We start from the raw sequence: 24,769 nt of genomic DNA, 5'->3' as shown, positions 1-24,769 counted from the left end.
GGTTAACAAAACAAGACTTTTATTAAACAGGGGACAAACACTAACAAAAGGAAATACCCACAAGGGGGTGTCTAACAAGATGAACTAAAATATAAAACAAGAAACAAAATACTTCCCTCGATGGGGCACAAAGAAAACCAAACTAGACACGACACAACGTCTTAAACAGGGCAAGGTAATATAAACGAAGAGACCAGGAACCAGGAACATAACCCGAGGCACAAAAACCACTGGCATGCACGAACGAGGTACAGGGTACACATACATACACAATCCACGAGCACAGGACAAAGAAACATGAGGGCATTTTAAAGGCAAGACAAACGAGGGATAATGACACAGGGCAGGTGGGAAACATTAGACACGGCAGGGAAGCAATACATGAAACGAGAGGGGCGGGGCCAATGACAAGACACAAGAAAGCACATGGAATGTCAAAAAGGTAAACACCCCGTGGCTTCTCACACTAAACATAAGGCTTTGCCACGACTCTGCCACAAGACCAAGAAATCCATGTCAAGATAAAGCAGAGTCGTGACAATCAAGTGCAGATGCCAAGCCACGCCCATAGCAACCAAACACATTAGCCTAGCAACCATTTAGCAAGACCTATAACTCTGTATCAGAACATCTTAGACTCATGGGGGTTGGTTAGATTCATTAGTACTTAAAGTGTCATCACTCTAGTGCCGAGTTCCGTGGTTTACCACTAAAGCATCACTCACAGTTTATCTCAATCTAGTATGTACTTATATTTGTGACCAACACTATTAATGCGCTTTAATGCGTGACTCTACCTGTGTAAAGACAGTTAAATTAACTTTAATGAGTTTGTTATTAACAGTTTGCATTCTGTTTACATTTTGATATTGACTGAGTTACGTTAAATCTCTAATCGAAATCTATCGAATAGTCTCTTGTGTACACACGTGACCTATTTGCGTTCGTAATTTTTATGGCTTTGACTACTTTGATGCTCCTGAATCCTATAATAGCTTTGAGATTTTGTATTGACTTTGCACAAGTAAAAGTACACCATAAATCCCCCAAAATTCAAAATATGATTTACTGTCGTTGACCTTCTGTTATTTGTTTTCAACAACAGAGAGTTCAGTTAGGAGAGTCTTTAGTCAGAAGAGCGACTCTCGTGTGTGGAGAAGTCAAGCGCCTTCTCCATCCGAGCAATTCTCTTGATTCCATTGATTTATACACCGCTTGAATATCTGTAGAAACAATACTTAAAATTGCTGTCATGATTCTACCATAAGCTCCAGAGTGAGGTCATCTCAAGCGTCTGAGGCAAGCACGAAGTTCGGGAGGAACAACATTGGTAAGTTATTGCATTCGTTTCCACTGCTATCAATGCTCTTTTATTTTTCAGATTTAGAAAAATTTGGAAAATGTTTTTATAGATTTATCAATCATTGGATGAACAGTTTCATTTATCTACTCTGACTTGTTCTCAACAGGTTTTCCTCAAGAGGAGAGAATGGGTGGAGCAAAATTATCCTCCAAGGCTCCCGCAACAGCTACACCATCTTCTCTACATTGGTTAGTTGAACAAATTCTCACAGTTTATAAATGTTCTAATGTTTGCGGAAACGGTACTTTTATATAATATACGATAATATACATTTCATTGTATTATTAGGCGTAGATCTCCTCCCTCGGGCTTCATTAACAGGCCGGAGCGAACTGGTTTCCTTTACCTAGCCGGGTTTCCATTACAGATCTGCACAAAAACTAAGCAATATTTTCTAAATGTTGATAAAAAAAATAATTCTTGTGAAAAGTCATCAGGGATGCAAACTTCTCACCTTTTGGCGAAATTCGGCGTTTTGGTTCCAAAATGGATAATTATTGTGATTTGTCTAGATTCAATGAGTTTTTGAAAATGGGGGTGAGAGGGTCTGTGAGTCTTTGGACGGGGTTGTGGTGAATGAAATCGTTTGCAGATGTGGTAACGATGTCAAATCACTAGCCAGATTAAAAAAAGAACAAATAGCAGCAAACACATGATTAAAGATAAAAAGTACCCCATGTGTAAAATTGTGTACATTGCTGTATCTTTAATGATTTGGGCCTAAATCTCTGCTGAAGATCCTGTCTTGTGCAGATATATGATATCGTGGATTCTAGCAAATATCAAAAAATCAAAACTGTCCTAGCTGACTGTCGCTGCTAGGAGTCACATAACGGGCTAAGTTTGGATATTCCAAACTGATGATGATCTAAAAACAAACATCAAAATCAAACCAATAATGGGTCACTGAGCAAAAAACAAAGCTTCTGCCATGGCCACATCCCACTTTCCAGACCTGAACCCTATAGAAAATGAGTGGAGAGAACTGAAGAGGAGAAGCACCAACATGGAGCTGGAAATCTGAAGGATCTGGAGCTCTATAAAAAAGCTGTTATCTTGGCAGCAAAAAATAAGTTGTAAAAGGGTATGAATAATTATGTATTAGAGAAAATAAAATGTATTTCATAATGTCACCCCCCTATTTAAATTCCTATTCTCCAATGCAAGGTAAAAATTTGGTAAGATTTTTCAAGACAAGATCCAAAGGCTTGACGATGCTGAATTTCACAGCCTTTCTTGACCATGTTTACCTAGGCTAGGGTATGTATATAAAATATACTGTATATAAAAAATATAAACACTTTTTTAATCGTCAACATTTTTAGATTCTGAGAGGTCTATGTAAACCTATGATCACCACTGTATTTTTTATAACATTTCATTCGTGTTGTTCAGTCTTATATATAATTAGGACTTTTATTTTGAAATGACACTACGCGGAAGTACGAATCTTTCTAGAAACGGCCGCTTCATGCATTTCGGAAGGACAATTGAAAGCACTTTCATCAGCTCAATACATTCTGCTGAGGACATTTCCAAAAGATTCTTTCTGGACAAACGCAGCGATGGATATCAACGAAGTGGTATAATAGACTGTTTTTACTGTTTACTTATTTTTGAGGCTTTATCATCTACGGTCTCAATTCTACTGCAAATCTCAAATATTGTCATGCGTAGCCTATAAATGTGAATTAAACTCTTGTTTTGCAAGACTGCTAATCACGATTATTTCAGAATTTTGTCAAATAAATATGACTAGACTAAGATAAGATGACACCACTGTCAACATTGTAGGTGTCATCTGTTCTGTAAATCCAGTGCCTTGATGTTAGATTTGAACTTTGTGTCTGCAGATCAGCGGTCTTGAGAGTGATGTGAAAGAGATTACGAGTTTGCTGGAGAAATGTGAACGGCAGCGTGTTAGAGACGTGTTAACACAAGAGCAGCAGAAGATTGAGAAAGAGCTCGCGCAGAAGAGACAGCTGAAAGAGCAACAAGCCAAAAAAGACTCCGGAGACAAAACTGATACAGTACTCAAGGGATACACAGTGAAAATTAACAATTACGGTGTGTTCATATCTCATGACATGCATCATAAATCATCAAATCCACTGTGCAACAATAACAGACTCTTTAAATGTCATTGTATTCCTTTCTTAGGATGGGACCAGTCTGATAAATTTGTCAAGATCTACATCACACTAAAAGGAGTGCATAAAAATCCAGCTGAAAATGTGGAGGCCAGCTTCACAGAGAGGTTCATTGACTCATTGATTGATTTTGCTTAGATAAAAAGCAGGTTTATTGTTGTACTAGTTTGCTTTTGCTTATGGACATCTTATTGAGTTCTCAAAGGTAGGATGTAATTCACAGTATGCTTTGCCAAGACTAAAAGCACATTGTCAAGGCCAAGTTACAATTCAATCTCATTTCTAATAGATTTGCCCTATTAAAATAACTTGCAACTGATATGGAGTGCATAATACTGTAAATGTTCATTTTAATCTCTTCACAGAGGTTTCCATGTCCTTGTCAAAGAACTGGAGGGAAAGAACCATCAAATGACAGTCAACAACCTTTTATGTCCCATTGTTGTATCTGAGAGCAGTAAAAAGGTTGGTCCTCCCCTGTACATTATTGTTGTTGTATATCATGTGGATTTTCTGGATACGATTGGCGGATGAATAAAAAAATGTATTTTGTTTACAGATTAAAACAGACATGGTCCTTATCATGTGCAAGAAGAAGTCAAGCAAAAAATGGGACTGTCTGACACAAGTAGAAAAACAGTCTAAAGAGAAAGAGTGAGTAAAATGCAACAGTTATTTCTTTTCAATTTGTCAGAAATGTATAAAAGCTGTTTTTGAAATTTCTTCCTGCAGAGTCAATTATATATACAATATTATATGGCATTAATTTAGCTTCTTCTGAAGGCTCCATCTCCATCTCTTACGAGCATATGTATATTTTAATTTTTTCAAACTATCTTGGCACGATTGTATCATATGCACAATAATACAGTTTGTAAGTATTCTGCAAATGATGTTTCTAACAAAGTTAATGCTTGGTGACTTGCCTTTCAGCAAACCCAACATGAATGAGAATGCTGATCCAAGCGAGGGGCTGATGAGCGTGCTGAAGAAGATCTACACTGATGGAGATGATGAGATGAAACGTACTATCAACAAGGCCTGGGTTGAGTCTCAGGACAAGAAGGCCAAAGGAGATGATTTTGACATCTGAGTCAGCTCCCTCGTCTGCTTTCACAGCAAAGCACCCCCCAGCTCGGCTGCATTGTGTTATTTCACATTAAGAGGATTATTTTATGTATTTCTGTACCATTTTTCTGTTAAACGTGACCGTTAATGAAAGATATGATTAACTGTTCCCATTCCTGTGGCTGTTTTGACAGCACTCATAATTGTATGTTGTTTCAGTTGTAGTCAACATGTTCAGTGAATTTTCAGTCAGTTGTGTTGCACCAAAGACTGTACCACAACAATGGAAAAAAGGAAATTAAAGGAAAGGAAATTTGTTCTGACCATCTTTTTCTTGTGCATAAAGATTATTATATAATGAAGCACTGTTTTATTCACTGGAATATATACTGGATTATTCACCCCAAAATAAACGTTCTGTTCTGTCACTCTTGTGTTATTTAAAATCTGTTTATAAATCTCTTCTGTGACGTGCAAAAGAAGCTATTTTGAAAAATGTCCCAGTGGTCTACAATTACAAAAGGGGGTTGGGGGTGTTGTGGTTACAACATTCTTTAAAAAGTGTTCTTTTGTGTTCTGCAGAAGAAGAAACGTACTGCTTTGGAATTACATGAGGGTTAGTTAATGATGAAAGAGTTTTTATGTTTGGGTGAACTATCCCTTTAAGATGCATGAACGAATTGTATGATTTTACACTGAAACATCAGGTAGGGAACACGCTGCATCTAACTGCGTCAAATATACCGACACAAAGGAAAGTATGGTTTAGTTGGTTACTATAAATGTAATATTTTAAATCACAGCATAATATTCTGGTCCGCGTTGTATGTACTGCCATTAATAATCTCCACGCATTATCGTTTATCCTCCACAAGATGGCGCACGAAACCGCGAGTTTCTCAGTCCATGCTTGTAACGTTACAGACGTTTGTTCAGCAATGACGTAATTTGGCTTCATCCTTGTAATATTAATAGTCTGTGGAGATGAAACTTGAATTTGTTTTACATTTGAATTTGTTTTGCAAGATTTTTTTTGTCTGATTGACCTCTGTACGCAAAAGTATAGGACAAAAGAGTGTTAAGTAAAACACTCGTGGTGAGTCATCTGTGCGTTTCGTTTTTGCGCAGTATTAAATGTGTTGCTTTTATCCTGTCTGCAGTTCGAAAACATGACTTGTTTTCTTTGTTGTGGCTTATAATAAGATGAATGTTAAACAAGTGTTTGCATTTACACCCTAGCACATCTAACGTTATCTCTACCAAAAGCCTTGAACGGATAAAAAATAACTTCTGTAAATAAACCGTCATCATCCAATCAGTGCTGACGCGATTATGGACCTCTGGATGACTTGCATCGAGGTGTTCGTTCATTCATTTTTTCCACAGCGCTTTCATACGCGTCTCTCTGATCTTTGATCGAATCTCCGCCAACCAACCGCGTTCCTTATTTCCATCCGACTCCGCCTATCGGTCCGCCCATGCCCGTGACGTCACGGACAGTTTATATACTCCATCAATTCAGGCTCTGGGCATGTTTGACTAGCAGGACTGGAGAACTTCGCCCGGCACATTTTGGGACTTGCTATCAGGAGTTTTTTGTAGGGCGAAGGGTGAATGGATTCTGCTTGTTTTACCAGAGCGCAGCGTCTTTCCTGTAAAATGATGAATCCGGATTTGTTCAAGCCGTCCCCGGACCGGCCTCAAGCGGCTCAACCGGCAGCCAAACCGAACCGGAATAAATCGGAACACGTTAAGACGGAGCTCGCGCAGGTGGTGGTCGACGCGAAGACGGGACGATCGTACTGTAAAGGAAAGCTTTTGGGAAAGGTATACGCGGTTTTATGTTTATACTACACGTCGTGTTGAAAAAGCTCGTGTTTGTTTTAAACGTTTATTAGTAAAAGTATTCCGGACGCGGTCTGTCTTTTTATCACGTTTCCTGGTGCGCTCAGACGTGAATGGTGCTCAATGTGTCGGTCTCGTGCGGGCAATGTCAAATATATGGATGCACCTGAACCTGGACCGGTTACCCGCCCAGTCTGTCTTCTCGAACCTACCTGCGCACATCAGCCGTAGTATTATGAATCCAGTGTAGTTGAGTTTCTTTTCAATTTGATTTTTTTTATATTTATTTATTCGATGACATGAAAACGTGAATGAATAAATTGATGCATGAATGAATTGCAGCGATGCTGCATTGCTAATGATCAGCACAGCCGATGAGTCTCTTCTCTTGAATACGAATGCATAGTCTCGTCTGTGTTTGAGAAGTCTCATAAATGCCAATGTTTAAAGTGCCGCATCATTGTGATATGCTGTGAGGAGGGGTCGCTCGTGTGGAGAACGAAATACGTCATTCCTTTGTACATGTGCCGGAACATATTGGCCCCGTCTAAAAGAATGTGGTGAGGTGCCTGTCTAGACAGCATTTCTGGACACAGACTCGAGCGTTTCAACCCACCTATAATCTTCCAGAATTGCCAGACACCTTATTGGGCTTTGAGACGCATCCTTCAGACTGTTGGGCAACAATCACCACTTTAAAGACGCAACTGCAGCATTGTGACATACTCGGAGTTATTAAATTCTGATGGGTTTTGTTGTTTCAGGGTGGGTTTGCACGATGCTATGAAATGACGGACCTCGCCAGCAACAAGATGTACGCAGTCAAGGTTATTCCACAAAGCAGGGTTTCAAAGCCACACCAGAGAGAGAAGGTAAATGCACGATACCTCATTACGACTGTATGTGGACTGTTATTGACGGTATAATGATTAATCGTCGTATTTCTCCCACAGATCATAAATGAAATCGATCTTCATAAAAGCCTCCAACACAAGCACGTGGTGAAGTTTTCGCATCATTTCGAGGACCAAGACAACATTTACATCTTCCTCGAACTCTGCAGCAGAAAGGTCAGTTGCTTTTTTGATAACAGAACTCCATTGTCTCGTTCCCCGAGGTGAATGCGACATTGAATCTAACGTTTCATATTTACAGTCTCTGGCACACATTTGGAAGGCGAGGCATACGTTGACAGATCCCGAAGTCCGTTACTACCTCAGACAGATCATATCGTCTCTCAAATACCTCCACAACAAAGGCATCCTCCACAGAGACCTCAAACTAGGTATTTGGACCGTTGACACCTTCGAATCGGAGTGCAGGTTTATGTGCTATTAAACATAACAAAGACGGCTGTTTATATGCTGACATTACAACGTTTGATGTGTCTAGGTAACTTTTTTGTGAACGAAAACATGGAGTTGAGATTAGGAGACTTCGGGCTGGCAGCGAAGCTGGAGACCGTCGAACTGAGGAAGAAGTGAGTCTATTTCCTTTCATTGTCAATACGATTTAGAGCTACGTCACTAAATAAATGTTCAATGTGCTCATGTAAAATCTGTTTTTGTTTCTTCGCAGAACTATCTGTGGTACTCCAAACTACCTGGCACCAGAGGTCTTAAACCGACAGGGCCATGGGACGGAGTCGGACATTTGGTCACTAGGCTGCGTAATGTAAGTGTCATAAAATGTAGTTTTGGTTCTGTCGAGATAAAAAAGCTCACAGTGGAGACTTGAGATGTTAGTGTTGATATCCCTAACAAACATGTTTTTCTAGGTACACGCTGCTGTGTGGAAATCCACCATTTGAAACCTTAGACTTGAAAGAGACCTACAAATGTATTAAGGATGTGAAATACAGCCTTCCACAATCCCTCACTCCAGCCGCACAAAAGCTGATTTCCTCCATCCTGCAGAAAAACCCGTCCGACCGCCTCACTCTGGACCAGATACTGGCTCACGAGTACTTCACCAAGGTTCGTGTGCAGCCCTGGCAGCTACGATTACATATTAATGATGTTTTGCTTCACTTCAGATCATTCCGATATCAATGTTCTTCCTCAATATCCACCTACTTCCTCCTACTCTCAGGGCTTCACTCCAGAAAAACTCCCTCCGAGCAGCTGCGTGATGGCTCCCGAGCTAAACCCGCCCAGCCCTGCCAAGAAATTCTTCACTAAGATGGCCAAGAGCCTCTTCGGCAAGAAGAAATCTAAAGGTGCGTACCTGCTCGAACCCCTTACTTTCGTTGACGTTCATTGGAAATGCGAATTTGACCACAATGGCGTGAAATGTGATTGCAGCGATCGAGAAGACTCTTGCTGAGGAGAAGGACGAAATCTCAAAGCTGGTGTCGGGCATTGTGAAGCACTCCATTGGTCGCCAGATGAGCTACAAGACTATGGGGGTGAATGAGGTAATGTTTTCACATACTATTGCTGTATGTATGTTAATACACCAGCCACACAAACTGTGCGTGTCTGCTGTTTTGCAGCGTTGCTAAAGCTGTTTTGAAAGCTCCTGTGGATGAATAATACAGTGCTGTAGTCCAGCTACTCTGCTCAATGTCTTAGAATAGCTCCTGCAAACCCAGAGTTTCCAAACCTATTTATTCTTTGAGGAGTTCCTTATTACTTCTGTTATGAATACATTTAGTAAAACCCAAATTGCAAAATGATCATTTAAAGCATGCGCTAGCAATGTTAGTTAATAACGTTGTTTAATAACGCGGATGGTTAATTTGGTTGTTTAAGAATGTACTTCCTTTTCGGTTTGTTTTATTTGTAACTTCCTTTACTATTTAGGCCACGTCCCCCACAGTTCAGTTGCCGAGCTCTGGTCCTCTAGACACCCCAGCCGAGGAGGAATCCAGGAAGTCTGCGTCTCGCTCCTTCAAAGGCACCGTCGCCAGCAGCACTGATGGTAAGAGACCATTTAAGTTCATTTGCTCAGACCAAAGAGATTTGCATGAATGTGTGCGGCCTGGCCTATTTTAGGCTTTTCGAGGCTGCTATTTAGAACTAATTCCTCCAAAAACATCCTAGCCTGTTTTAAGGAAGTTAGGACTTCGTATGTGCCCTTTAACTTTTGTGCCATTTTGTTTAAACCTGCCTGTCCTTTAAAGGAATAGTTCCCCCAACAAACGGTCCCCATTGACTCCTCCATAGCAGGAACAGTGGGGTCCATTTTTGGGTGAACAGTTCCTTTTAGGACACCAAAAACAGTCTAGTTTGGATAGCTTAAAATAAATCATTGACTTTTCTTTCAGCATGTGACGATACCCCGATCCCTGCTGCCGTGGCCGACTCGGCCATGAAAGTTCTCAACAGCTGCTTGTCTTCCATGCCGACAGGTTGGTTCCCACCCTCCGTTCACACTGAAGTGCAAGAGTTTACTTTGACCGTTGACCATACGAGCTCAAATATTTTCCTTTCCTCTCCAGCTTCAAGAAACCCGCCGTGTCTCTCCAAACCCAAGCCCTTCATCTGGGTAACCAAGTGGGTGGACTACTCCAACAAATACGGCTTCGGTTACCAGCTCTCCAATCAAAACGTTGGCGTCCTCTTCAACGAAGGCACTCATCTGAGCTTGTGCGACCAGCGCAGGTATGAAAACTCGGACTTTTTCCTGTAATAAGCCCCTCAAGGATCTAGCATTCATCTGGCTTTGGACTGAGCTCTAATTGACCCACACGCAAATCTCAAATAAGTCTTGAAATGGGTCAAGTAGCTTTATGGAATTCTAATTGAACTATTTTGGGTTATTTGACAGAACTGTACGTTATTGTCTGACCAACAACAAACACTTCACCTTCCCGGCTGACGCCTTACCAGAGAAGCTCCAGAATCAGAAACACATAGTGGATTTGATGGCAAACTACATGGAGCAGAACCTGATGGAGGTAAGAACTTCACATGTTCAGATGGCGACAAGTTAACACTTTCGTTTACATCCTTGACTTGTCTTAAAAACATTTGAGTAAAGTTCTCCTTCTAAACGTTTCTAGGGTGGAGACGTCAACTGTGAAGACCAGGCACCTCCAAGCTCTTCCCCATTGCTGTTGCAGTGGATTAAGACTGACCATGCCTTAGTCATGCTCTTCGACAACCGAACCCTACAGGTAAGCCCCTAACGCTCGATCAAACTAATCGTTGGCATCGTGCCTTATTCAGTGTTCATTTATAATGTTCCTCTTCGACAGGTTAATTTTTACACGGATCATACGAAGATCATCTTAAGCAAGACCTCAGACTCCTCATACCTGCTGACGTTTATTAGCAAGGAGCGTGCCTCGTACTCCTACCCTCTGAGCGTGCTCTCCGAATGGGGCTGCTCCACAGAGCTCCGTCAGCGGCTTCATTACGTGGTACAGCTTCTCCAGCACTACACCACCGTGTAACGGACCCACCGTTCCGCTTCGTATTTCGATTTGCTGCTTACCGCTTCATTTTCGGAAGCAAAAAGGACTGAAAAGATTTAATCGGGGGAAGCTTCCACATTGCCACGAAGATCTCCCGTCAGCTGGCCTCTTTGAACTACGGTGCACTGTTTTTCTTTTATTTTCAGTTTTCGCGACTGAGCCCACACTGACAGTATCACACTACCAGCTTGACTCACAGTGTGCACGACCAAAATTTGAGCCTGTTGTTTTTCGTTTTTAGCTGGACTGAAGTGCAGACGGCATAAATCTCACAGGGTTCTTAAGCGACTGGCTTTGCTCGAGTGTCCCGACACCTTGGCTTTTATGAAAAAAAAGACATTTTATTTCACTAAGTAGTACACGGATAAGAGCTACGAACACCAAAATGTTCTTTTTAAAGAGATTTAAAGAAGGCAGAGGTGAATGGCTGAGGTCGGCTGTTGGACGAACTGTAATTCACAGAGGAGCGGTTTGGAGGAGTGAATAAAGTGCCTTTCCGATGGATTCCTCTGTGCAATAATGGCCCTTCTGAATCTCAAGCTGATGTCACAAAGGAAACGAGAGTGGCTGAAGTCTTCAGAATCGGTTGCTATTAGGTTTTCCAAGCAAACTGGGGAGATGAAAACACTACAAATACACACCCGATATAAGCTTTTTGCTCTTAAAAGTGATTATATCCTAAATGTATGTACTTGAGGAAAAAAGACTATGTATTCAGTGTGCCTCCAGCTGTGTTTACTTTACACGCTCCATCATAAGTAATCATAATGTCCTCGAAACTGTGACCTGGCTGTAAGTGTTAAATAAGTATTCAAAATGCCAACATTGTGAAAGCCATTACCCTCTCGGACAGTCTAACTAGTATTATTCTAATTAATTGTGGCACGTGTTCTATTTATTTTTTTATTTATTGATGTAACATAATTGTGGTGACAACACTGGGAAATGTTCAGTATGATCACTTTTTATGTCATGGGAGATTGTGGGGAATAAAGTTTATTGAAAATATAAATCTGTTGCGTTTGCCTCGTAATTTTTTTTTGCTTGATTTTTAAAAATATATTTTTTAAAGGTACACTAGTCAAGACTAGTAAGACTTGAGTGTCTCATTATCTTAAAACAGTATGTCTGAATGTCTAAAATTAGTTTCGTATACAAGAATGTAATCGTGCAAACATACTGTTGTTACAAAACAAACACTTAAATAAAGAGACGTTGACCAGATAAAAGAAAAGTCTGCATGATCAAATGCCAAGAAAACCATTTTTTGGAAATTTTAGGCAAAAGGTGACAATAAGATGCAAAAATATAATAAATGAAAATATTTTTAATGATTGGCTTTTAGTGACAACATAAGTTCTGTATATACGTATACATCCATTTCGAAGACCATTTCAGTTTGTCTGAATTTATTGGTATGTAGGGATTGGTCATTTTGTTAACTACTAACAATATTTCTCCCAAATTTTAAATAAACATATTGTTTCTATTTGCGTTTATTTGTGGAAAATGAAAACTGCAGAAACGGGTCAAAGTAACAAAAGATGCTCTGTATTATTTCAGATCTCAAATACTGCAAAGAAAACAAGTTCACTTGTTCACTTTTAAGGAATGCAACATTAATATTTGTACATGTATTTAGGAAAAGTTAAAAACATTTTTATGTGATCACCTTGATTATTACTACGGTTTTCGTGTGTCTTGTCATGCTGTCGGTCTTTTACATTGCTGTTGGATGACTTTGTCACTCCTGAGGTTTGATTTTGTTGAACAGACACTGGACTGGAATGACCACAATACATCTAGAAATGCTGATTAAATGAAAATTTGGAATGGTCTCTTAATTCCGTAGCTGTATAGACCACAAGAAACAGATGGTCCAGAAGCACTTCCGGTTTCAGTTTTTATATACATATTAAATATGCTGTTGTTTGTATTTAGTTTAACTGTCTGTATAGTGTTAGAAACTTGAAAAGGGAAGTTCTTCTGGACTACCATTTCACCAGTGTTCTTTCCGAAGTGGTCTATTAATAAAATAACAGTATGCCTAAGACTTAACAGTTGCACATGTTCTATGCAAGTTGTTGATTAAATGTTGTGGTTTTCAATCCCTTTCATTCAAAGTAAACACCATGTACTATAGCCACAGCAAACAGCGATTGGTTTTGAAAAACAGCGGATGTGTAGCTGTCAGTGTCTACGTTGAGCAAACTGCGGCTGGCCACCCTTACACCCTGTTTACCGCTCTGCCCGACCACCACCTGACAAACAAGTTTATAGCGCGGAGGGTTGACGTCCTTCAGCTTACTGAGCACTAAATCTGATAACATCTGACACAGCTGGCTACAACTGTCAGGACTGTAACATACAGCTTCCAAATAACGGTCTAAAGTGGCCTGTGTGATCTGCTGGGTCCTGCTGGCGCTGAAACGGCTGCCCTCCTCCGGTCCCGTTCGGTAGGTGTTCTCCTTGTAGATCTCCTGGACGGGTTCAGGAAGGTACAAACCAGAGAAACTTACTCTTCCTCCCTGGTGCCAGCCGGCAAATGAGAAGCGCTTGCTGAAGGAGATGTGAGAATTGCTCATGTTGGGGCTCAAGAAGGATGAGTCGGATGAAGGGCCTGTCATGGCCCTGAGGAGCATCGGTCTGTGGAGCGGCTGGTCTTTAGGTTGCTCTTTGGAGCTGCGGTGAGTGGAGATGGAGCCCAGCCGTCGTCTCGGGGGTCCAGGGACACATGATCCTGTGGCCAGGGAAAGATTGAACTGAGCTAAAATCTCCTGAGATAGTGGGAGAGGTTTGTTGGCCATGATGGAGAAATCTGTTAGGATAAGAATCATATATTTGATCTTTATATCTACATATATGATTTAGTAAAAAAGAAACAATACTACAAAAAGGAATGATTTTAATGTACATTGCAATTTATAGAATAATCAGTGTATTGGTCATCTCACAAAATCATTTTGTGAAAGTTCAGCAGTAATTGTTGTGAAGTACCAGGACCTTTGACATCTTCTTTGACATTAAACACTAAAGAAGGTCAAACAACGTGGTTATAATTTGACTAAGTTTAGTATTTTGTTATTAGATCATCAATGGCGTCATGGGAATACCAATACCAATACTTCCTGATAATGGCCAATAGTTATCAAAAAGGTCAACTATAGACAGTTTCAAAGCAACAACTTAAAACAAACGTTACTGCGCATATGCACTTTTGTGGCCCAAACTTAACTTCTGGTACGCAACCGCAAAGAATGGAGTCCCTGTAGATTATTTTGAATAACAAGCAAAAGAAATAACAAGTAAATGACATTAGCTAGCGAGTTAAAAGTATAGTCAGTATTATTTGGGGTTACCAAAAGCGTTACTTGGCTAAACTTACATGCAACAAAGTTACACGACCCATTCAGCAAATTGTTTATTTAATAAACTTAACATATAATAAAATTCAACAAATTGTTTATTTAATGCAATTATTATACGATAAAATATGAATATAAATTAATATGAATGTCAATTAAAATGAAATATAAATAGTTATATTATTAGCCACTAGCCAGACCAATAAACGAACACAGACCAGAAGTTAACTTTCGGGCCAGGCGTGTGCGTCCGATGAAACCGTCTATAGGAAAGATGTAGAGTTGAAAGTATTATTTGAATCAGGTGTGAGACTAAAGGCCCACACCGACGCCTGTTCACCCCCATGACAATGGCTTATATACTAAATCATGTCCTGGGTCAAGAAAGGGTCACAAAACTATCGCCAATGGTTAGAAAAATAACACGTAGTGTTAGAATGGTTAGGTCATAAAAAACCTCAGACTATGGATCTGTAGAAGTGACTTAATTGGATGAGTCATGAATTCAGTGCAAGTTGACCACTGGTAACTCATGTGTGCTAAAGCCATATGGGTAACACAGAGAGATTGTATTGTATATTTGAGTTTGACCTTTTTATCAACTTTGAGAAAATGAAGGAAATTGTGTATTTATATAGCGCTTTTTACAATATTGCATTGTTTCAAAGCAGCTTTACAGGAAGAAAACAAAACAAAAGTTTTTGATTAGTTTGATGTTTTGATTAGCGAGGAGAGCTTATTAGTTGTGATTTATTACATTGATATTTGTTTGAAGCTGTTTAAGTCTGATTTAGTTAAGAGTGCTTTTGGGACCGATATCAAACAACAGATCTTAACAGATCTTGTTCTTAAATCTGGCAAAGGTTTTGTTGACGACATCATTCAAACAAATAAAAATGACCTGAATATGTTTGTAAAGGAAAATATGCAACAGTTATAGAGTTATTGTTCAATTCTGATCAACAAACTGGAAAACGTTTCTGTAAAGCTTGAAAGCATTTGGAATGTTATTCATTAATCCAAACTTAAAAGAATAATAAATTAAACTGTCAGCTAATTTCTTTTGCTGAGGTTTTTGCTCTCATGATAATTATTTTATAATGAAGAGGATGTACAGATTCATTTAAAATGAGTTGCAAAGGTAATCAGAATGATAGAAAATCATTACACCTGTCTCAATTCTTTTTCTTAGAAACTGACCCACCTGTCTGTACAGTAAGTTCTTGTCAGTCTTCACAGTGAGTCAACGGAGTATGACACCTCAGGTTTGCGTCTCCGCTCGTCTCCCTTTTCTCATCCACAGTCTTGAAAGATAATAATCTATAGATCAAAATCACAGTTTGCCAATACAGTACCACGCAGTCAAAATGTCTTTATTTATATTTTTCCACCTTTTAGAATATGCCACCCTTTGACTAGAATAACGGCAAAATCGTTCTCTTGTTATTGTCTCATTTTGCTTCTTATGGTCTCAACCTGGTAAGCTTTTTAAAAAGTATTGCAGTTCCTATTTATTCAGAACTCTCATTGGCTCATCATTCGGTCGCCTATTCCAAAAACATTTATCTTTTCTAACGAAAGAAATGGAAACTTTGGCACAATTTTATTTTTGTCTATAGCAATTTCAGTCATTTACAGTAAGCGTACGAGACCTTGAGATTAAAAGGTTTTTAAGATCATAGAAACATCTAAGTCGAACATTTCCAAACGTTAACAGATACAGTGATGTATATGAAACCCGTGAAATAGAGTAAGAATGAGTCTTTCGCAACTGAGTCACTAGAATAGAGCAGAACACAGCTGTACATCTTCAGTCCGATGAAATCATTGTTCATGAACACATTTTTATCATCGGTTTTCCCATCATGAGCAGCAAGAATGAACAGGACGGTTGTTGAGTCAGAGATGCTCTACATAAAAAAAACTTGAAAGATTACTGGCAAGGTCCGCATCTCCTCCATCGTTTCCATGAGGAAAACATTGAAATCTACACATCAGCTAAACATTTACGACGAGGAGTTATCCCAATTCTACTTACGTCTTTTGGAGCTCATTAAAATATGAACGTTGTATGCCGGGGGATCTCTCCTAAAACCAATGTTGTGAGTAAGCGGTCCACTCTCACTGTTGCAAGTGTATGTCTAAGTAAAACATGGCCTTGTAAATGATTGTCAGAAGGGTTTTATGGGCAGGCACACCAAACAATGCCCTGCAAGCCAGGCAGACATTCACACTGCAGAAGCTGGCTGCATGCCACAAACTTGCTCGTAGTCATGGAAAGCTTGAACCTTTCACTGTCCAGGGTAGAAAGTAATAATACATTTATTTCACCAGAAACATATACATTAACACGACGATATGTATATTTTTGAAATCGGTATTTTGCTCGTTAAAGCAAGATAAGGTTTGAGAAATGAAATAGCTTAGTATTTTAATGACTTGATTTGTTGCCCCATTGGGAATCAGCTTATTTTGGGCAAACAAAAAATTTGTGAGGTCTGTTCTTTAAAACCAAAAGACAATCAACATTGATCCTTAAAACAAGGTCTTAATCTTTTTTAAACATTCAAACAGAGAAAGCGAGACCTATTGATCTGTTTTCATTGAAGCAGATTTGTAAAGCTTCAATGAAGTAGAGTTTGGTAAATGTTTTGCTCTCTAGATATTTTTGTGCTTTGTCTTGTTTCCGCTTTTGTGAAATGGTCTCGTGGAGCCAGCCACATCAAGGGATTGTGTCAGCCCAATCTCTCTTGTGTTAGAGAGAGAAAAGGTGGTGATCTCTGGTTGCCAGTGGGCGGTATCAGGCAGAGCCATCTGTTTCCACTGCAGTCAAGAGGAAAAGAAGGGCAACACAACCAGCTCAGAGAAATAAAACACCGAATCAAGCCCGGCATCAGAAATAACACGTCGGAACTTTCAGAAGCGTTTCTATTGAAATCCAGCATTGAAAGTAGCATTGAAAACATCCCTACATGTGTTTGTTGTTTAAACTTGACCAAAAGTAGATGTTGGCAAACAAACAGCATCACTTATCAGCCAACTTTCCGCATGCCCACCCCGAATCTTATTGTTATGTTGCTATTAGTCATGTGAGGCTGTTGAACCCAATGATACGCTGTTCAACAAGCTACAGCAAGTCTGGACATGTCTGTAGGTGTATCAATAAACTAGCCAAGTCTGAGAAGTGCAGTCAAGTAAAGAACACAAACAGAGACAGTTTGAAAGTGAGGACCTTTGAGGGGGAAAGCCACGTTACATTCATCTACACAGTTTATTATGTTAGAAAGTCGTAATACAGCGCAAAAAAACGTAAAGAGAAAATAAACAGGAATTTTCATGAGAAATTACAAGCACACAGAAATACAGTAATATGAATGTTAGACGGTAATTGTAATTTTACAGTTTTATTTTACAAAAATGTCAGAATGAGGTAAACATGTTAAATTACAGAGATAAACTGCAAATGTAAAACTTTGCTGTGATTTTGCAGCAGGTTTGCCAGTCACTTACTGTAGATTTAATTTACATATTAAACATAAACTTACCTAGTTCTTATATTTCCTTTCATAAAACAAGACCTTAGGTCACGTCGTACATGTAAATGTATCGTAATTTAAGACGTTTTAAATACGTTTCGATTAAAATACAGTGTTAACTCAAATCGAAAACAGTACTAATAGGAAAGTAGTATTAAGCGTAATTAAATCTACAGTAAGTTACTGGCAAACCTGCTGCAAAACTACAGCAACATTTATGGTGTAGGTTATATTTACGTTTTACAAAAATCTTTTTTTTTACGGTTATAGTCTGGCGCCTCAGTTGTTGGAATATTGCCGTTTTTACGGGATTTTTTTACAGTCATAGTATAAAGGCTGTGTATTACGAAGAGGGCCTGAAGGCTCTATTATTACAACATTTAGCCACCTCATGTCTAATGATGTCACCCAACTGACTCTGTAGTCAATCTTGATCTGAGATAACACAGAGCCAATAAGCCAGTAAGTGCTTCAGTCTTATACTGTATACGGTTTCAAAGAGTTTTAAGTTGTGGTTCTTTTTGTCAGATATTCTTGAAAATAAATCAAGTTCGCATTATTGCATTATTCATTGACACATTATTCGTGTTTCTTTTACAAAGTTTATTCACGCTGTTCATGTTTCTGTATTACTGAGCTGGCTCCTGAATATGATGTGGGAGCTCATGGTATGGCACACAGATGCTGACAGCTTTTATATAAATACACACACTGCATGACCAAACGTCTGTGAACGTCTGCTGCACCCAAACGGCAAAAACAAAAAGCAAGCAGTCTTCTGAAGAATTTTCCTATAATGAGCGTGTACAACACATAAAATGACTTTCAACAACCGTTTTTAATTACGTTAATTGTCTATTTACCAATGGTTAAAGTTAACATAAAACGGAACCCATTTTAACCTTACCATCTGACGTTTGTCTCATAAAACCTCCCAAAACTCTCATAATATGACAATGTGGTTGTTTATTGTTTCGAGTAAGCCTGTGTGAGTACAAAGTAACAGTAAAAACCTGGGTGCATTTCTCACCCTGACTGAGTGTCACCCACTTGCCAGTATTTCCAGAGCGGTCTTGAAAATAGTGAATCACATTTGGGAACCACAACAATCAGGAGTCAGACTGGGGTTTCATTTCCTTTTGACAGTTTCCTCCATTTCCTCGGCACCCTGCCCCCTTCTTTGGCTGAATTCAGCTGGTGGGCGAGTCGAGAGTCACTGCTGAGTAACACAAACTGTGACACTGTTAGGCAGGTCGTATCGCTTTTACCCTCGTGTAAATAAACTGACAGACCCTCATACAAACATTGCTTATGAGGACGAGCACTCATAATAACACGGAGAGAGTGTCATCTTTTAAAGCACTGTTTGGACGAGACTTTCCTAGTTAGAGGAAGAAATTTGTTTTATAAAGGTTCATTTGTGAATCTGCCAAATCTGTTTTTTTAGGATTGCCGTTGGTTAATCGCGATTAATCGATTTCAAAATGAAGGTGTGTGTTTATATACTGTAAAATATTGTCGCTGTCCTTCCAAAACAGTGTATGTCCAAATTCACAGTTTTTCAGGAAATGGTAAAAACGCTATACTTTTTAAATGATTACATACTGTGTTGTCAAGCACTTTTCAATACCCACTGACAAACATAACGGGTGACTAATAATAACGATTTATGGCAAAAAAATTTAAATCACGAAATATAGAGAGACAAGGTTTCCGAAGGACAGCAGCAATGTGTGTGTGCGTTATGTATATTTAGCCTATATGTACTGTATGTATATATAAATACACAAACATTCATGTAGGCTATATGTGTAAGAAAATGATCAATATATATTTATACATAATGTAAATTATAATAAAATATAAATGTAAATATATATATTTATGTAAATATTTGTTATAAAGATAGTCATACAGAACATTGGTGATTAAATGATTTTGTAATGTTTTTTTTTCCCCTAAAATTGTCACCCTCATGTTGTTTCAACCCATGTACATCAAGTTTTGCGAAATCTTGACGTTGCTTCTTTAAATGCGATGAAAATGACAAATGTCAAATAATCTAGCTTTCTTAGCGCTTGGCAGCCCCTGGACATCATTCACTTTCATTGAATGAGAAAGAACAGTGTGTTCCTCGGCAGCGTAAGAGAAAGGACACAATGAAAAAATTCATTTTTGTCTGACTATCCCTTTCAAAAGGTATGCTTGTACCTCGGTTGCTTGTTCTGTGTGGCATCTGAAGTGAATTGACTGACGATAAATCTACGTTACACTGAAACGTAGTGAAGGAGTAATTGCTGCTGTTTAGCAGTTTGTGACTGGTTTTAATTATTAACTTCCTCAGTCGCACCACATGGCAACCCTCGGAGGACCAAACAGAGCTGCTGTCTGCTGGTTTGTTCAGTGTTTCCTGACAAAGCAAGGATTGTGTGAGTGGTGGGTGACGGGAGACTGTTGTGGACTTCCTCTGGACACCGGCACAGACCCAGGGCAGGGCCAGATAAGCAGATCATTGTGTGGAGAACCTTACCGAAGCGTTTTTATGGAAACCCCCATTTGATTCTCTGTCTACACACTAGAATAATAAGGGCATGTTTGTTTGTGAAAGGGGTCTGTCATTAAGCCAGAAACATTTACAGTGAATGAACGGATTCATGCAGGATTGTATAGAGACTTTTTAGTCCGGTTGGTCTTTTCAGCACGTGATGCTAGTCAGTCAAATCATTGTAAGAGTTCGTTTGTGTCGATTGATTTGTGTCATACTTAAGTCAAAGCTTGTGTCAGCAACAGGCCCATTCGGTGAGAACATTAACTAATAGGATCTATATAGCTGGCAGGGCGTCTCTAAAGTTTTTTCTACAACATCAGACGCATTGACATCACTTGCCAACATCAGATGTTTGCCCACCTGTTTTTCAGTGGGGATGCTTTAATTCACACCTGTTGATAACATGTTTTGTTTTCACGCGTCGAGTGAATACACCCCTCGAGGGGAAAACAGAAACTGTGTGGTTTTCAAAGAACCAATACAAATGATTAATGGAGCGTATGATAAACGTACAAGTTGTGAAAAACAGCAGTGATGCTTCATCTGTTCTCTGATTCCTTTTTTCTCTCCTTTTGCCTTTGACTCACTCATCATCATTCAACGTTGTTTTCGGCCAGGCATGAATTCTCGGTGGTCTGGCTGAGATGGTCCACCATTGATAATCAGATGACACGTGGTCTGCAGGTCTTTCCGTAAACCTGATTAATAACCTGCTCTACGTGCTCATTCACCATATGGACTGGAAATGTATCATTGTGACGCAAATGGAAATGCAATTGAAAGTAGATATTAAAAACTCAAAAGAGTAGGAATAAAACGTCGCCGAGAGAGGACAAGCAGAGTTTGGACTATATCTGGTTAAGTAAAACAATGTCTGCCCTTTTCGCCCTTTTCGCTTTTTTCTCCTCTGTTTTTACAGACCCAAATATTATGGTAGACCATTTAGACATTCCAAAGTAGCAGATAGGGGGAATTCCCACAACATTCCCTGTTGATTATTATGGCAGCCTGGATCCCAGATGCACCTCACAACAGCACGAAAGCCAAAGCCTTGAAGTCTAAGTAAAAAACCATCGCTGGATTTATGTATCTTCTTCACGTTTAGACAAAGAGTAGATGTGACTTTGTACTTTTCCCCAAAGTTAGAGTACAAAGTTTTTGTTTGACATCAATGAAACCTTGATATGTTTTTGGTGACCCGAAGCCAAAATGAAATGTGGATCACTCCCATAGTTCTGCAATCGTTGATAATCGCGATATGAACGTCATTCCAGCTATTTTTGAACATTTTGATACACATTTTTAGGAGTTCACTGATTTTGTCATCATTTACTCACCCTCCCATTAAAACCCATGTGACTTTAATTTCAGGCCCTAACAGGTTAGTTGACAGACTAATATGCAAATTTGTCCTATGTCCTACAATCCAGATAAATCTCTCTTATGCTATATAAATAATAATAACATAAACAATGTAATATTAACAGTTTGTTTTCTAAATGTAGCTATGTCACACCATAGGACACAGGTATGATTTATTCATCAACTACCCTTATCTAACATGTTCAAGTGATTTAGTTAAAGTTTTGTCAAACTTACTAACTTACTTTTACTATGGTTAATTTCATAAAATTGACAGAGATAAATCTGCCAGTCACTAACATTTTAAATAAAATGTATGAAATGGTGTGGAATACCATGAGGGTGAAACTATTACAACATTTATTTATGTGTTCATATCTATCACTGCTTGAAAAAACAGACTTGTTTTGTTGGATCTGAATGCTAAAACAGCAATGTTTACCATCCCAGAGCTCTTTTTTCCCAGTTTACACACTTTTCTGTAAAAATAAATTCACATATGGATTACTTAAAGCTGTTTCTGCATATTAAGATGAGACAGCTATATATAATCCAGGAACACTTCACCTTTAGCCAGCTCACGAAGGTTATTGACACCCCTCTGAACTCTTGTTTTCTAAACGCACAAACAAATATGACCTACTTTTATTCTGTTTCACAACCAGTCCGATACTTGATGAACAATATCAGCTTACAAGCCTAATAAATCAATTAATATTCATGTGACGACACTTCATGTGAATAACAGGATTATAGTCAGATTTAGTGTGTTTTGCCTGACTGAGCAAAAGTAAGAAATTGAAAGTGTAAGAAAGAAAGTTAAGACTCAGGGTTTTTCCCAAAATTACCACGGCCCCTCGTGCTGTACTATGACGGTTTGCTCGGCTTGTTATAACACAAGACACGTTGTTGTGGGGAAGATTAGCCGTACGGATTCAGTCAGCGAAGTGCTGCTGTGTTCAAATGAGTGTTTCTTTCACAGAAATCTGTGGGTGTTTCACTCGAGTCGTTCACAGGGTATTTCAGAGGTGACATTAAGGCCGGTGGGCGGTGATGGTTTTGAAGGTGCGCGGCACTGACGACAGTGTAATCGAGGGAGATGAGAGGAATCACGCACCTCACGCTGGAGCTGAAACAGAAAGAGACCGGAGGAGGTGAGACTGTGGGTGGAGGACGAGTGCTTTACTCAGTCAGAGGAAAACCCAACAGACGCCTTTCCTAAAAATAACAATCAATTAAAGTGAAGTAATGTAAAAACATTTGAAATAAAAGGGGGGAAAGACCTTTAACACCTTGTATGGTGTTCGTGTTTTTGTTTCTCCATCCATGTTTGAAGGTCTAGACTCTAGAGGACATTCAGTATTTCAAACTATACAGACACTTTTTTTGTAAAAATATTTAAACGTTTATTTATCTCAAAAAGCTACATAGAAAACATAATATTTGAAATCACATTTATGAAGAAAGGTGCTCTTTGCTTTTTGCACAAATATACATGCGGTAAAACAAACAATGAATAGTATATTTTAAGGACGGAAGTAAGTGAAAGAAAGAAGGAAGGAAGGAAGGAAGGAAGGAAGGAAGGAAGGAACGCAAACACACACACACACCACCACGACGCACAAACACACGCACGACGCGCACACTACAGCCACGCACACACACACACACACACCACCACACACACACACACACATGCAGCACGCACACACACACACAGCGACACGCACGCACGCACACACACACACACACACACACACACACATTTGTTCATGTGGTTTACGAGGACTCTCCATAGACGTAATGGTTTTTATACCGAACAAACTGTATATTCTATTACCTGTGCACACACACACACACACACACACACACACACACACACACACCACACACACACACACACACGCACACACACACAGCTTTGGTTGACTATCCCCGTGGGGACAGTCCATAGGCGTAATGTTTTTATACTGTACAAACTGTATATTCTATCCCCTATTAACCCTATCCCTAAACCTAAAGATCATAGAACACTTTTTGCATTTTTAGATTTGTAAAAAATATTGTTCTGTACAATTTATTAGCTTTTTTGCCCCTGGGGACCTCAATTTTGGTCCCCACGGTGACACGAGTCCCCATGTGTTGGTGTGTATTCAGGTTTAGGTCCCCACCGGGATATACAAACATGAACACACACACACACCGGCACCGATCACACTGTGTGCTGAGGGATGTTGTTTCTTATATCAAGTGTAAATGTCGTCTAGTAATTATAACATCTGATGATTCATTGTGTCAGAGCTAGTATAAAGAACTATTAGAAAAATGAGTTGCGATCCGTATAGAATATGTACCTTAACTAAGAAAAGCAGACATCACAATATAGTAAGGAAGTTGAGTGGTGGAATTCTACCTAGACATAAGGGGAATTTAACATTCACCTAAACTTACAAATTGAACCACGATATGTATGGATATGCCATAATCTGATCATAAATGTGCAAGATTACATTAGTTGTTGTCGGCATTCCACCAACAAACCATTACGCTTTAAAGACAGTACTACTGCCGAGCCATGAAGAGAACGGCTCATTTATGAACATCAGGTCTGCCTTCATCCACACGCTAGACGCTGTGGTTGCAGAAAGTCCAAATGAATTTTCCAACAGATCTTCTGTTCTTTGATGTGTTGTATTTCTATTCCCTCCTCATTTCTCTGTGGAGAGACAAACGCAGCAGACCAGTTTATGAGCACGTCTGTCTTTATGATCGCTTCCTGAGGAATCAGAGGGCAGTTTTGGAGAGATAGGCATCGGGGCAGTCCCGCCTGACAGGTCAGTATTGTCGCACACTTTTAAATTCACGCTTCAGACAAGTCCTCTTATGAGGCCTCTGTCTTCCTTTCTTTCTTTCTTTCTTTCTGTCGTTCTTTCTTTCTTTCTTTCTTTCTTTCTGTATCTTTCTTTCTTTCTTTCTTTCTTTCTTTCTTTTGTCGTTCTTTCTTTCTTTCTGTTGTTCTTTCTGTCATTCTTTCTTTCTTTCTTTCTTTCTGTCGTTCTTTCTTTCTTTCTGTCGTTCTTTCTGTCATTCTTTCTTTCTTTCTTTCTTTCTG

The 24,769-nt window shown here is 39.3% G+C and overlaps 3 protein-coding genes across 7 annotated transcripts in view; 2 read left to right on the top strand and 1 right to left on the bottom strand.

The window, feature by feature from the left end:
• The first annotated feature begins 2,804 nt into the window (after positions 1–2,804).
• On the top strand, positions 2,805–5,003 carry cacybp (calcyclin binding protein). Its single transcript, XM_057334968.1, has 6 exons — positions 2,805–2,946; positions 3,217–3,430; positions 3,524–3,620; positions 3,879–3,978; positions 4,073–4,167; positions 4,447–5,003. The coding sequence occupies exons 1-6, from the start codon at positions 2,929–2,931 to the stop codon at positions 4,604–4,606; spliced, it is 684 nt and encodes a 227-aa protein (XP_057190951.1). The 5' UTR covers positions 2,805–2,928; the 3' UTR covers positions 4,607–5,003.
• A 1,103-nt stretch (positions 5,004–6,106) lies between these two features.
• plk3 (polo-like kinase 3 (Drosophila)) lies at positions 6,107–11,858 on the top strand. Its single transcript, XM_057334954.1, has 15 exons — positions 6,107–6,408; positions 7,191–7,298; positions 7,380–7,496; positions 7,582–7,711; positions 7,819–7,906; positions 8,005–8,100; positions 8,204–8,402; positions 8,518–8,644; positions 8,730–8,842; positions 9,231–9,348; positions 9,695–9,778; positions 9,869–10,031; positions 10,198–10,327; positions 10,433–10,546; positions 10,628–11,858. Exons 1-15 carry the CDS (start codon positions 6,196–6,198, stop codon positions 10,823–10,825), a joined length of 1,998 nt encoding a protein of 665 aa, XP_057190937.1. The 5' UTR covers positions 6,107–6,195; the 3' UTR covers positions 10,826–11,858.
• A 330-nt stretch (positions 11,859–12,188) lies between these two features.
• LOC130554993 (dynein light chain Tctex-type 5-B) overlaps positions 12,189–24,769 on the bottom strand; it is a 50,119-nt gene continuing 37,538 nt past the window's right edge. The window contains exons 1-3 of one of the 5 annotated variants that reach the window (XM_057334966.1): positions 16,250–16,336; positions 15,416–15,531; positions 12,189–13,664 (exon numbers count right to left, since the gene is read on the bottom strand). In XM_057334966.1, coding sequence (XP_057190949.1) covers positions 12,961–13,653 — 693 coding nt within the window. In that variant the 5' untranslated portion in view covers positions 13,654–13,664; positions 15,416–15,531; positions 16,250–16,336 and the 3' untranslated portion in view covers positions 12,189–12,960. Of the gene's footprint in view, positions 13,665–15,415; positions 15,532–16,249; positions 16,337–24,769 lie in introns of those variants that run through there. The other 4 variants (XM_057334967.1, XM_057334964.1, XM_057334965.1 and 1 more) reach the window with 4 other exon arrangements.

Source organism: Triplophysa rosa, linkage group LG5 (genome assembly GCF_024868665.1).
Source record: "Triplophysa rosa linkage group LG5, Trosa_1v2, whole genome shotgun sequence".
Classification (NCBI taxonomy): Eukaryota; Metazoa; Chordata; class Actinopteri; order Cypriniformes; family Nemacheilidae; genus Triplophysa; species Triplophysa rosa.
The sequence above is the reverse complement of the archived record's forward strand: the minus strand, read 5'-3'. Positions and strand labels throughout refer to the sequence as shown.

Coding starts and splice junctions, on each gene's coding strand:
- cacybp (XM_057334968.1), top strand. Junction 3,621..3,878: donor GAGGCCAGCTTCACAGAGAG/GTTCATTGACTC, acceptor ATCTCTTCACAG/AGGTTTCCATGTCCTTGTCA. Junction 3,979..4,072: donor TATCTGAGAGCAGTAAAAAG/GTTGGTCCTCCC, acceptor TTTTGTTTACAG/ATTAAAACAGACATGGTCCT.
- plk3 (XM_057334954.1), top strand. CDS start 6,196: ATGGATTCTGCTTGTTTTACCAGAGCGCAGCGTCTTTCCTGTAAAATG. Junction 7,497..7,581: donor TCGAACTCTGCAGCAGAAAG/GTCAGTTGCTTT, acceptor TCATATTTACAG/TCTCTGGCACACATTTGGAA. Junction 7,712..7,818: donor CCACAGAGACCTCAAACTAG/GTATTTGGACCG, acceptor TGATGTGTCTAG/GTAACTTTTTTGTGAACGAA.